This window comes from Sarcophilus harrisii, chromosome 4 (assembly GCF_902635505.1).
Source record: "Sarcophilus harrisii chromosome 4, mSarHar1.11, whole genome shotgun sequence".
Taxonomy (NCBI): Eukaryota; Metazoa; Chordata; class Mammalia; order Dasyuromorphia; family Dasyuridae; genus Sarcophilus; species Sarcophilus harrisii.
The window spans coordinates 229,015,021-229,028,918 of record NC_045429.1 but is presented as its reverse complement, the minus strand read 5'-3'; the positions used below and the strand labels follow the sequence as shown (position 1 = coordinate 229,028,918).

The following is a 13,898-nucleotide window of genomic DNA, read 5'->3' as shown; positions in this document are numbered from 1 at the left end:
CTCCAAATACCTAACACAAATCTCTAGTATTTCATGAAATTATGTTGATTTAAAATTAAAGGGGGGGGGCTAAGTAGGCATCATACTTTCCCCAAATACCTAGAACAAGTTTCTGGTATTTCATAAAATTTTGCTGATTTAAAATTAAAAGAAGGGCAGCAAGAACTTGATTCAGATAACTACTCTTTGATCCTATAACAAAATAATTTCTATGTTATTTTGTAGTCCTAAATCTTAAGAATCCACAATCTCTCCTTACTCAACACACTATGAAAAAATTGCTCTAGATGTCTACCATCATGTTAATTGGGTCCACCACAAAAACCAAATCTAAGAACCTGGGTTCAATTCCTACCTTTGACTCTTATCTCCCTGGGTCTCAAGTTCATCATCTGGAAAAAATGAAAGCTGGACTACATGTTTGACTTTAGCTCTTTATGATCCTATGATCTAATTGCAAATGGTCACTAAATAATTCGTGGCAAAACTTAATCTTCCATCAATTCAATTCCTCCTGGTCAAACTTTCCCTTATTGCTTCTTTTACTCCCTCCTCCCAGTAGCTATTATTAGCTTTTATTTTACTGAGAAAATGGAAGTCACTGTCCATGAGCTTTTCCCCACTCCATATGTCACAATTCCTCTACTTAGCACCATCCATCCATTGCTACTTTACTGTCTGGAAGGAAAAGGATTCTATTATTGCCAGCCTTAATATCTTGAGCTCATCTCCTCTGGGAGCTTGCTTTCTAATCTTTGAATTCTTCTAATCAAATAAATAGCTCTTGTTTACAAAACAAATATGCTCAGGTCTGTTCCATCTGTTTAAAAAACACACAGAAAAATTCTTTATTTGATTCCACCATCCCCTCAAACTATCATGCTCTATCCCTCTTTTCTTAGAAAGCAATACTTGTATTTGTTGTCTCTTCTCTATCACCCATACTCCTCACTCCCTTGCAATCTCTCTTAACAGTTCCCCAAATCAAGTGAAAATGTTAAAGCTGAAGCTAACAACAATAGCTTAGCTGCTAAGTCAAATATCTTTTTCTTAGTCTTTACTCTCCTTGAGCTCTTTTGGCAACTTTTGAAACTCCTGACCTTCCCCCCCCTTCTGGATACTTTCTTATTTTGCTTCTTGTGTGACACCATTCCCTTTCTGCTTTTCCTTTGACCCATCTGACTTTACATCTGTAAATTATCATGGCTCTTGTTCTGACTCTTAGGACAGGTCTCCCCCAGAACTCTGTTCTGTATTCTCTTATCTCTTATTCCTAAACAAATTTTTCTGGGAACATCTTTAGATTCCATGGGATCAAATCTAAGTAATCAAACCTAACCTTACTATCAAACTCTAATCATGTATTATCACTGCTGGACATTTCTTCCTGGATATGTTGTAGTCAATTCAAGGCTTAGCATAATCAAAATGAAAACTTGGAATTGATATCCCTTAGACTTGTGCTCTTCTATCATCACATCTTCCAGGTTGGTAATCTTAGAATCATCTTCTCTTTCTCTCTTTCTTCTCTCTCTCTTCTCTCTCTCTCTCTCTCTCTCTCTCTCTCTCTCTCTCTCTCTCTCTCTCTCTCCTTTCCTCCCTCCCTCTCTCCTTCCCTTCTTTCCTTTCTCCCTCCTTCTCTCCTTCCCACCCTCCCCTTTCCCTCTCCCCTTTCCATTTCCAACTAGTTCCAAGTTTTATTGATTCTACCTACACAATAAATTTTTCCCACTTTGTTTATTCACACAGCACCACCCTATTTCAAGCCCTCATTACTTAGGATCATAGATTTAAAACTGAAAGGGACTTTAAAGCCCATCCAATCCACTCCCCCAACCCCATCCCTACCTATCTGCAGTTGAGAGAGAAGCCAAATGATATGCCAGGATCACATGTCTAGTAAGTATTTATATCACTGAACCCAAGTCTCTTTCACTTATGCTATGCAAGTAAAACATGGTGTTTCTTTTAATCCATTTTCCACAAAGATGCCAAAATAAATATTCCTAAATTAGCACATAACTAATTCATTCAAAAGTTTGTTCACTAGGATCTATGCCCTAAAAAACAAACCCCATAATCTGGTATCTTAGGCCTTCCACAATCTGTTTCCCATCTACCTTTCTGACTTTATTTCTTATTATTTCCTCATCAGAAATGCTGTGACCCAGTCAATTTTTCCTAATGTCATTCTTTTAACCCTATATTCCACCTCCTTCTTCTGTCCATTCAAAGAAGTCATTCTTCATGCTTGGAAAACACTACCATTTTTTACCTTTGCCTCTCAGTATTCCTTTTTTCTTCCACTGAGACTCGACCAGCCTATCCCGATAAACCCAACAGTAATTTTGCTCTTTTCAGTTTCTCTTGTTATTCACACCCCTGTATTAAAATGTTAAGTTTCTTCTGGGCAGGGACTATATATTCACTTTTGTTTTTTCTGTCTCAGAGTTTAGCAAATTGCTCAGCATATAGTGGGCACATAAATAAAGAAGCTTAAGGCAATGAAAAGCAGTAAGGGAGATTTTCTAAGTCTTAAGGGAAATACCTCAATAGTAGATGAGGCCAAAAGTTCTTTTTCTAAAATTTTTAAGAACTTTTTATTTTTTTTCAAAAAACATGCAAAGATAGTTTTCAACATTCACTCTTGTAAAATCTTGTGCTCCAAATTTTTCTCCCCCCCCCTTCCTCCCACCCTTTTCCCCTAGCCAGCAAGTAATCCAACATAGGTTAAACATGTACAATTCTTCTAAACATATTTCCACATTCATCATGCTGCACAAGAAAAAATCAGATCAAAAGGGGGGGAAAATGAGAAAGGAAAAAAAAGCAAACAATCACCAAAAAAGCAAAAAAGGTGAAAATATCATGTTGTGATACCCATTCAGTCCTCTTTCTGGATGCAGATGGCTTTCTCCATCACCAGTCTATTGGAATTGAGGCTGAAAGTTCTTGCTCCAATAAAATAATCATGAAACAGTGTAGATTAAATAGTGCTTTGAGTTGAGTTCTGACGTAAGTTGGGAATTCTATATGGTGGAGGAGAGGAGGGAGGGAGTGCATGCTGGCAAGGGAGAGGAGAAGCTATGGAAAGGAGATGGTTTAACGAACTCCAGTGACTCCAGGAACAAATATAAAATCACACTTTCTGGCAGTTAAAACTCCTTCTCACCTTTCCAGTCACTTTACTCCTTTGTAACATATTCTATAAACAGAAAAGTTCTTCACGTAACAAAATTTATCTCTAATCCTTATATCTTTGTCCTTCAGACTTAGAATGTTGTATCTCCACCATTTAGGCTCCCTGGATAAATTCCTTCAAGAATCACCTCAATTATCACTAATGTAGGAGACCTTTACCAATTCCACTGAATCATTTGTGCTTTTCCCTCTGAAATCTACCACAATATGTTATCTACTGTATTTTTTTTCCCTCTGTTAAAATGTTATTTCCCACATTAGAATGTACATTCCTTGACCCCATGTCCGGAAGGCCTCAACAAGTCCTTGTTGGCCAGGTGGCTTTAGAGATAGAATGTCATAGTTGAGGAAAATGCCAGTTGAGGAGGAGGGAATATATAAGAGAGTCTAACTGTGTGACAGGTCTAGAAAGGAAGCCTGCAGCAAAATTGTGGAGAACTCTAAATGCAAAACAGAGTTTTGTTATTAGAAGCAACAGAGACCCACTGAAACTTTTTGATGAGCGATATTTTGTAATTTTTTTGAAATTTTGTATTATTTAAAAATATTATATATTTGAGAAGCCTTGGGTGAAATGGAATAAATGCTGGGTTTGTAATCTGATGGTCTGGGTTCAAGTCTCAGTTTTGCTACTCACTGCCTATGATTGCTTGGACAAGTTGTTCAATTCTCTGGACCTCAATTTTCTTATCTATTAAAGGTTTGGTTTAGATCCATTTTGTCAAACTCAAAAAGAAATTGATTCACCAAACTGAACATAACATTTCCTGCAAGGGTTAGAAAACCACTTATTAACATTATCTGTGTTTTATTGTGTTTTTATTTGTTTTGTCAAATATTTACCAATTGCATTTTAATCTGATACCATCTTCATTTGGGAGCCCAACTGTGATTTACATGGGCTAGTCTGACACTTCTAAGGCAACAGGTCCCTTTCTGATCAAAATTTGACCCTAATTTGATAATGAATTCCAATACCTCTCAGTTCATAGACTTAAAACTTATAAATAAAATCGATGAGAGAGAGAAAAAGAGAGAGACAGAGAGATAAAGATAAAGAAAGAGAAAGGGAGAGAGAGAGAGAAAGAGAGAGAGAGAGAGAGAGAGAGAGAGAGAGAGAGAGAGAGAGAGAGATTGAGATTGAATTTTGATTTAATTCTATTTGGAAACTTCCAGATGAAGAAATTCCCTCGGCCAGTTCAGATCAACACTTTCCCTACAACTTGTGTTCTTAAGAGTTACCTAGAACAAGAGGTTAACTGACTTATCCAGAATTAACAAAAAATATATCAGGGATAGATTTGGATAGATAGATAGATATGAATATAGAAATGACTGAATTAATTGACATCCAGAATCAACAATAACAACAAAATCTATCAGGAATGGATTTGAGATAGACATTCAGACAAACAGATAGATAGATATGGACTAAATTTGTGATTTAATTTATTTGGAAACTGCCAGATGAAGAAACTCTCTCTGTCAATTCAGAACAGCACCTTCCCTACAATTTATATTCTTAGGAGTTGCTTAGAACAAGAACAGGTTAAATGACATTCAGAATCAACAACAACAAAAAAAAAATATCAGGAATGGATTTGAGATAGACAGACATTCAGACAAACAGATAGATAGATATGGACTAAATTTGTGATTTAATTCTATTTGGAAACTGCCAGATGAAGAAACTCTATCTGTCAGTTCAGATCAGCATCTTTCCTACAACTTATATTCTTAAGAGTTACCTAGAACAAGAAGAGGTTAAATGACTTACTCAGAATTAATTTAAAATGTGTTAGGGATGGACTTGAGATTTCATTGTGCACACATATACACATATGCATATACAAAGAAAGTTTAGGAATAATTATGTGTATATATAATATAGACACATATGGATACACAAAAATTATTCAATTCAAAAAAAGCAGGCTCTAATTGTTAACTTTGTTTCCAGTTTTAGATCCAAATTTACCCATGGTGTGACAAGCAGTGGCACTGTTCTGATCCAGCTGTCTCTCTCACACTTGCACACGTTTCCCAAGGCAGCATCCCTGCCCTCACATGGGACTGCAGCAGCAGCCTGGGCCCCACAGGGGGAAATGCTTAACAGAGAAAAGTAAAGTATGGTGGTGTCTGGAAGGGAGAGAGGAAGGGAGGGCGAAAAGGGAGCCAGAGAGTAAAGTACCTCAGCAGGGGAGAGAAGAAAGAATTGATGAACCAAGTGGGAAGGGGGAAGGGAAAGAAAAAAGCTTCAATTTCAACGAGAGAGGGAGAGCGCGAAAATGAGGGCGGGAAAGAGAGCTTGCAGGCACCGTCCTTCCCTACTCTAAGTCTCGGGCTCCAGCCTCAGATGCTGGATTGCAGGAACAGCACGGTCCAGCCTTCCATGTTAACTCTGCCTCTTCTGCAGCGAGCCTTGGCAAAGCGTCTCCCCGAGGGCTCGGGCCCAGCCTGACACGCACCAAAGTGGGTACATACGGGTCTGTCACACAAGAGACGAGGAGGAGGAGGAGGAGGAGGAGAAAAAGGAGAAGGAGGAGGAGGAGAAAAAGAAGGAGGAGGAGGAGGAGGAGAAGGTAGAGGAGGGCGCAGCTGATTTTTAAACATGGCTTTTCCCCTGCTCGAACCTGGGAGCCAACCCCGAACGCAGAGCGGGCGGCTGGGGGCGCAGGGAGGAAGGGACTGCACATCTGGAGGGACTTAATCCTTCTCTCCCTCCCGCCCCCCACATCTGGGTCTTGCTTTTTTTGTTTGCATTTGTTTCTCTCTCAGTCTTCTCTCCGCCTTCCCCCACCCCATCCATACCAACCACAAGCTGGTAGTTTGCAAAGGAGGAGAGTTGGGAAGCGGGGAGAAGATGGTAAGAGATCTCCCCATAGGTTTTAGGGTTGTCTGGGTGGGGAAAAAAAAAAAAAAAACAACCTCCTCCCCCACCGTGCAGAGAAAGTGTCGATCCCGCCGAGAAGATGGGAGGAGAAGAGACAGAGGAGAAAGAGGGAGGAGGGAGCATAAGGATGGAGATCTGCAACAGGCGGAGGCACAAACGTGGACCCCACAATCCCGAGCTGTTGTAGTCAAGCGCATTGGCGACAGCGTAATGTGTAGACACACAACCATTGATCTCAGCACCGGAATTCGGGAGCCCATCGCCAAGCTCTAAAAAAGAGCCTTTGGAAATCATCTCAGGGCTACAAGGCTTACCTTTCTCTTCGGCATAATGTCCCTTATGTGGGCTGCAAAAAAGTAAAGCAATGGAGCTGGAAGTGCTGCTGCGGCGGCGTAGGCTGCACAAGAGCAGGGCACTCACAGGCGGCGGCAACCAGCAACGGGGACTCTCGGGTGACCCACACCGACCGACCGACCGACCGCAGCTCCCACCCAGTCACTAGCACACCCTCACACTCGCAACACCTCCAATAACGCTACAAGCCCGCCAGCCGCTCGCTCCCATTGGCTGCTGCCGCGTTCTAAATTCCAGGACGGGGAACGCCCACCTCCGCGGAGAGCTCCGAGCTCTTGTACTCTCCAGGCTAAGGCTGGGCCGGTCTACTTGCTACCCAACGCCTGCCCTGGCTACAGAGCATGCCCGGTTCAACTTGTAGCCCGTACGGAGCGTGGAGTTTCACTATGCGGATGCCAGCTTCCCTGGGTTTCCACAGCCTGAAGAGACTGTGGCCATGATGGGGAGGAGTAGAGAGCAAGTAGGGAGCGGATTTTAGAATGGAAACATCTATGGGGCAGGCAACAAGTCTTTGCAGCCCGCACCCCCTGGAGGCAATTCGGCAACAAAGATTAAGATCCTGCTACTTTGCAAGATGTTTGATAGATGTGGGATGGAAACCTTAGTTCGAATTTTCACTCTGATACTGACAAGGTCTGTGACCTTGAAGAAGTCTCCTGGAAAAGTCCTCTGGAAGGGGGCCTGAGAGAGAATTGAGAGACCGATCTCCTTAATTTACAAATAAACGAAACAAACAAACAAACAAACAAAAATATATATATATATATATATATATATATTAAGTTTTTATTATGTGCTGAGCTAAACTGTGCTAAACGCTGGGGATGCAAATATAAGCAAACTCTCCGCTCTCTTAAACTTTTCATTCTAATTGGTGAAAGCTACACATCAAGGAGGATTGGGGGCCAGAGGGATATATATTAGGTGGTATTAATTTGACTCCTGTTTTTAGAGTCAGTTAGGAAGAGATGGGAACTAGGAGTGGGAGGAGGGCAGAGAAATAGGCACAACATCATTATCGTGATCCGGCAATGCCTAAAGGTGGCTGAGAAGTAGTACGGTGTATCTCCCGAGATAGTGAATAACTCAGCAATTCAGTCTTCAGGGCCTTAAAATGGGACTTTGTAGTAGTTAAGTGACTTAACTAAGTGTAAGGAACTGAGATGTATTCACATTTCCTCTGACTCCAAATCCAAATCTCTTTCCATTTTACCATAGAGCCATGCTGTATCTTCATAATTGTTGTCTATCCCCTGAAGGGAATGACTAGATAATCTCTCAGGTCCCTTCCAGCTTTAAGATCCCACGTGAGAATAAAAAAGATCCATACTTAGAAGCAGAATAAGGAACAGGTTGGGGGTGGGAGCTTGCTTAGAAGAGTGCTAAGGACGTTGACAATATTAACTTTTTGAAAAAGTAGGAAATTCCTCAATGTTCCCAACTTTCCATTCTCTGTAATTGGAAGCCTCCCTTTAAAGATCAAATTTAGGCACATATGAACTCTTAGTAAATTATCAATCAATGAATGTAGTGTTACAGAATCTGAATTGGAAAGGACATCAAGGGACATTTTATAATCCAAGAAATAACTGAACAGAGACGCCTTCCGAGTTTCTCTTTAGGCATTCCCCCATTCTCTAGCTGATCGATGTCTTTACTAAAATGTGGTACATCATGACTGCATATAAATGCTTTTTAACTTATTTATAACTACTGGTACCTATAATTAAACACAATACTTTACATTCCATCTAGCCAGAAAAAGTAATATATGCAAAGGCTAAATCAAATTTAAGTCTTGTCAAAGGGTCATTGTAGTGCCAACACAAAATTTTCAGTGAGGGCAACAAAGTCTCATAATTTTAAGTGGGGAAACATTAAGTACTTACGTTGTGCTAGATACTGAACTAAATACTAGAAATCCAAAGAAAATTTAAAAAAAAGATCTTGCTCTTAAGGGGCTTACAGAATAATGGAGGCAACAACAAGATATATCCAAGTTACATTAGAGATAATCCACAAAGGGAAAACACTAAGATTTAAGAGGACTCAGGAAGATTTCTTTCTTTTCAGAAAGTGGAATTTTCTTTCCTTATAAAAAATTAAATTTTGTCATGGAGGGTTTACTATTTAAGGATTTAGTAAAAATAAGATGAAATTCTGTTAGGGTATACCTAGGCACAAATACTAACTTCATATATGTAAACAAGACACATTGACTCAGATTATAAGGGGTTCCCTCTCCCACTAAAGGACTCAAGATCTCGATTAAGTCTTGAGGAAAGCTGACTTTTTTTTACTCCTTGTATTTGGCTCTTTATAGAACTTCCCTGCCCTTGTGTCACTGCCACTTGACAGCCCCCATCCCCACCTTCTGCCCAGGTAAAGTTCCTTGAAGTTCAGGTGTGGCCTTGTCTACAATCTTTCCAAAAAGTTTTAACAGGATCTCTTTTAGAAAGTTATAGGACACTGGGTCCTATAGTGTGGATAACAACATAGTATTTTCACTTTTTGTTGTTTTTTGCTTGCATTTTGTTTTCTTTCTCATTCTTTTTCCTTTTTGATCTGATTTTTCTTGTGTGGCACAATAATTGTGGAAATATGTGTAGAAAAATTTCAGCATGTTTAACATATATTGGATTACTTAGGGGAAGGGGTGGAGGGAAAAGAGGGAAAAATTTGTAACATAAGATTTTGCAAGGGTGAATGTTGAAAATTATCCATGCATATGTTTTGAAAATAAAAAAGTTTTAATGAAAAAAGTTATAGGACAGCTATTTATTGCTACTACACAAAAGAAAAATTTAAAGCATTTTATTGAAAAAGATTACACATGCATGTCATAGTCCTTGGAAAGTAGAAAAGTGTGATCTCCTGAAAATATGACACATGTATTTTATGTTAATTATTTTCATGTTGTTTTACTCACTAGAATGTGAGTGCCATGGAGATCATGCTTTTGTCAAAATTTAGCCCAGTCGTATTTTGTTGTTCAGTCGTTTTCAGTCATGTCCAACCATTTCTGAACACATTTGAGGTTTTCTTTTTAAAGATACTGGAGTGGTTTGTTGTTTCCTTCTCCATGCTCCTTTTTACAGATGAGGAAACTGAGGCAGTTAACTGACTAGCTCAGTGTCACACAGCTAGTGTCTGAGACCATATTTGAATTCAGGAAGATGAGTCTTCTTGACTTCAGGCCTAACACTATCAGTTGATCCATCTTATTGCTCTGTCACATAGTGATTTATTAAATGCTAGATGACTAATTGATCTCAAAATCAAATTCCCATTTCCTGAGAAGCTAATACTTAAAAACATCAAAATATCATATATTTACCTTAGCTTGTAACATTTGAACAATTCTCTCAAAGTCCATATTTTTTAGCTATCTAGTGCATGCTTGGACTCATGGTCCTGACAGTAATTTATCTTCTTCTCTGAGAAGCATTATAGTAGTCAAAGGAAGCACCTCATGTTTCCAGTCACACAGATTTGTCAATGATTCCAGACTTTTCAAGTCTGTGAGACAACTTCCAAGGCAACTTACAGCACATCTCAGGATTTCTGTTTAGCGATCTGTGCTCCAGGAGAGCAAGGAAAGCTCCATAAAGCAAGAGGGGGGAATTGGGGCTTTGATACCTAGTTTTAAGCTCACCTAGCCAACACGTGTTCAGTACTAGGTGAAGAGGAAGAGAACCTCAAATTCCAACATGAAATCCAAGTCAGAAGCTCATAGAATTCCAACACAACTGGCAGATAGGGAAAGAAAAATTTAAAGAGAATTGAATCACTTTTTCAAAGTCTACTGATTGGGTTGTTCTTTGAAGCTCAGCAGGAGGAAGTCCAACTAAAAGTCTCCAATTGTGCATGTCTTTTTATCAGGGTGGCTAGAATGTTGAAATTGAATCAATAAGACCAGAGTTCAAATGTAACCTCAGATATTTTCTAGCTATGTGACCCTGGGCAAATCGTTTAAATTTTGTTCTCCTCAGTTTGCTCGAATGTAAAATGGGAATTACATTAATATTTCATTTCCCATAGTGAAGATAAAATGAGATATTTGTAAAGTACTTTTCAAACCTTAAAGAGCTATATAAATGGTAGCTATTATTGTGAGCAGGGATCCCTGGAAAGGGCAGATCATCAGTAATGATCCTTAAGGAAATTTCTAGTCAGAGCAGATAAGAGGGAAGGGGATGGGTCCTTCAGATTACCCCAATTACATATAATTATCCCCAGGACTTCATTTCAGGTAGAACTGATCTTGTTTATTCATATTGAAAGAGCTATATGAGTACAGTTCAGGTGGGTTCCACCTGGAAAGACAGAGTATAAGCCCATTTAAAAATCGCTTTGCTTAGTTTCCAAGAACTAGTCTAGCTAAGCTCAGGGAGGTTTAACTGGGTGCTGAATTATTTTTTAGGTAGAGAAATGATCAAAGATCATCTCCTAAATTATAAGGGGTGGAGAAAGTATGAGGCTGTAATGTGCTTTAATGGAGAGGAGTACCTACATCAACAAAATTACAGATTCTTAAATTATGGAAGTATATAATTAAATATAATTATATAATTAATAATGACGTCATTATTTCATACTACAGTCTATTAACAAATTAAATTACCTCATGTTTATATAGTGCTTTAAGGTTAAACAAAATGCTTTGTTCCCAACTATTTTATTATGTAGATAATACAAGTATTATGAGATAGCTTAATTTTTGTACCACACACAGTCCATCATCAAGAACCAAACTAGAAATCTTTCTCTATTAAGATATGTCATCTACATAGATAATTTTAGAGAACACAGAGCTACCTCCATATTATGATAATAAAACAGAATGGGACTTTTATAGAGGGTTATGTCCTGTGTCTAGGTTGATATAAAAAGACAGTCATTTAATTCAAGGAGCTTCCATTTTGCACTATATATATATATATATATATGAATAAAAGAATGAGGGGCTTTTCCAAACTACCGAAAGCAGGGTCAAGGCAAGAATTTCTATTGAAAGGAAATTAAATTTAAATCCTTAAACACAGAGTGACTAACTTTTACATATTTGTATAATTATATATTTATTCTTTCATTCATTTATTTTCTAATTCGTTCATTTATTCATTCACCTGTCAATTTATCTATTCATTAATCCATTTGTTTGTTTACTTATTTCTTGGTATGAGAAAGCATGAATCTATTATTTATAGCTTTGGGTTTTGTTTTTTTTAAGTCTAGCAAGGGACTGGCCAATCAGAATCCAGATGTTCAGTGGGCAATTCCTCCCTCCTACTGCCATAGACTTCAAAAAATATGTAGGCACTTAGTCACTGTTTCCCGAAAGCATGGAAAGGAGATGTAGAGTTTGCTTTGGTGGTATAGTGTCTTTTGGATGTACACTCAGTACCATCTTAGTACCCAATGAACAATCCTTTTCTTCATTACACAGAAAGGAGAGAGGAAATTATACACAGTCCACATGCTGGATTGTATAAGGTAGTCCTCATTGTGCATGTTTACAAAGATTAGGTATTCGTGGTCTAGTTCCTCAGTAATAGAATATAATAATAATTAATATTTTATAGCACTTTTAAGATTTTGCAAAGCATTTTACAGATATCATCTCAATGTACTCTCAGAAGAACTTTGGGAAGTAGGTGCTAGTATTATCTCTATTTTGCAGATGGAAAAATTGAGACAATACAGTTAAGTGATTTATTCAGAGTCACACAACTGATAAAGTCTGAGCATGAATTATAATGCTAGTCTTCCTAACTCCAAGTCTATCATTCAGTCCTTAAGACTGCCAGTTCATACTACATATTAAATTTAATACAATAGTACTTGAATAGGGGAAGTTAGATGGCACAGTGGATAGAGTTCTAGGACCAGAGTTAGAGAAACTGTTTCCTGGATTCAAATGAGGCCTTCAATACTTAAAATCTGTGTGACTTAGCCCTGTTTCCTCATTTGTAAAAATGTGCTTTAGAAGGAAATGGAAAAAAACATTCTAGTAACTTTACCAGAAAAATCCTAAATGGAGTCACAAAGACTCAGACGCAACTGAAAAGAACTGGACAACAGTATCCACATTGCCTTATTTGTCTATATGGTCTGTCTTTTCTCTTTTCTGTGTATTTTTACAAAGTTTCACTGATACCACCTTCTTCTTTTTGTTTTTTTAACCACTATCATTATTCTCCCATTCCCCTATAGTTTTCACCCACCAAATAAAGACCTTTCTTTTAATAAATATGTATAATAAGCAAAACACATACATATTTGACTATGTCTAAAAATGTGTTTTCACTTCTAGTACATTATTTTGCTGCTAAATTATGTTTCATTATCATTCTTTTGGAGTGACCACTGATTATTGTATTGATCAAAGTTCTTAAAGTTGTTTAGAGATATTTTTCTTCACCATGTCATCATCATTCTTATCAAATTAAATAATATTTGTAGAGAACTTTAACACAGTGCCTGGCACATGGTAGATACTCTATAAATGCTTATTCTCTTCCTTACCCTTCTCTCTACTCTGTACATTGTTCTTCTATTTTTGCCTAATCATTCTATATCAATTCATATGTCTCCTCAGGTTTTTCTGAAGCCATCTCTTTCATCATTTCTTAAATTGTAACACTATTCTATTATATGCATATACTACAATTTCTTCAGCCATTTCCCAATTAGTGGTTTCTCCCTTTGTTTCCAGTTCTTTATTACAATAAAAATACTGTTATAAATACTTTTGTACAAAGTGAATCTTTCCCTCTTTATTTGATCTCTTTGGAGTAAGTGGTATTGGTAGACTGAAGACAATTCAGTAACTTTGTGAATATAGTTCCTAAACTGGGTAGTCCAATTCACACTTCCACCACCAGTGCATAAGTATGCCTGTCTTTCAAACCCTCTTGGAACAAAGGTCATTTTCTATTTTTGTCATCTTTGCCGATCTGAGGTAGAGCCAACTGTCATAAACCTAATCCCTATTCCTAACTTTAATTCCATTTAGAGTAGTCTCAGAATCAGGAAACCTCAGGTTCAAGTCCAATCTATCACATATACTGATTTGGTCACCTTGAGGTATTCCACCTAAAATTTCAATACCCTCAAGTATAATTTTAACATTCTAAATTGCAGAGAAATGCCTATCTGAATTGGTAAAGAACATTCATCGCCAGGTGGACTCGGCACTTAATGATATCAAATATCCAGTCCAAAAAGAAAAAATTTACAACATCCTGGTCACAAAGAAAGGTTTAATGAGCAGCCTTCAGAGAAAGGACAGATTTTTTCCATTTGTCTAAATCAATCTCTCTCAATCTTAATTTCCTCATCTGTGAAAAAAAAAACCTACATTTTCTTTGGTACTTTCCAATTGTACTGTTGTCCGAGTGTATATAAATTGTTACATAAAACAGAATTGTTCAAAATGAAGTATGTT

The 13,898-nt window shown here is 37.9% G+C and overlaps 1 protein-coding gene across 3 annotated transcripts in view; it reads right to left on the bottom strand.

Annotated features, from left to right (window-relative positions):
- HMGN3 (high mobility group nucleosomal binding domain 3) overlaps nucleotides 1–6,641 on the bottom strand; it is a 69,883-nt gene extending 63,242 nt beyond the window's left edge. For all 3 annotated transcript variants that reach the window (XM_031964599.1, XM_031964600.1, XM_012549177.2), the window contains exon 1: nucleotides 6,409–6,641. In XM_031964599.1, coding sequence (XP_031820459.1) covers nucleotides 6,409–6,423 — 15 coding nt within the window. In that variant the 5' untranslated portion in view covers nucleotides 6,424–6,641. The remainder of the gene's footprint in view (nucleotides 1–6,408) is intronic.
- Between the last annotated feature and the right edge of the window lie 7,257 nt (nucleotides 6,642–13,898).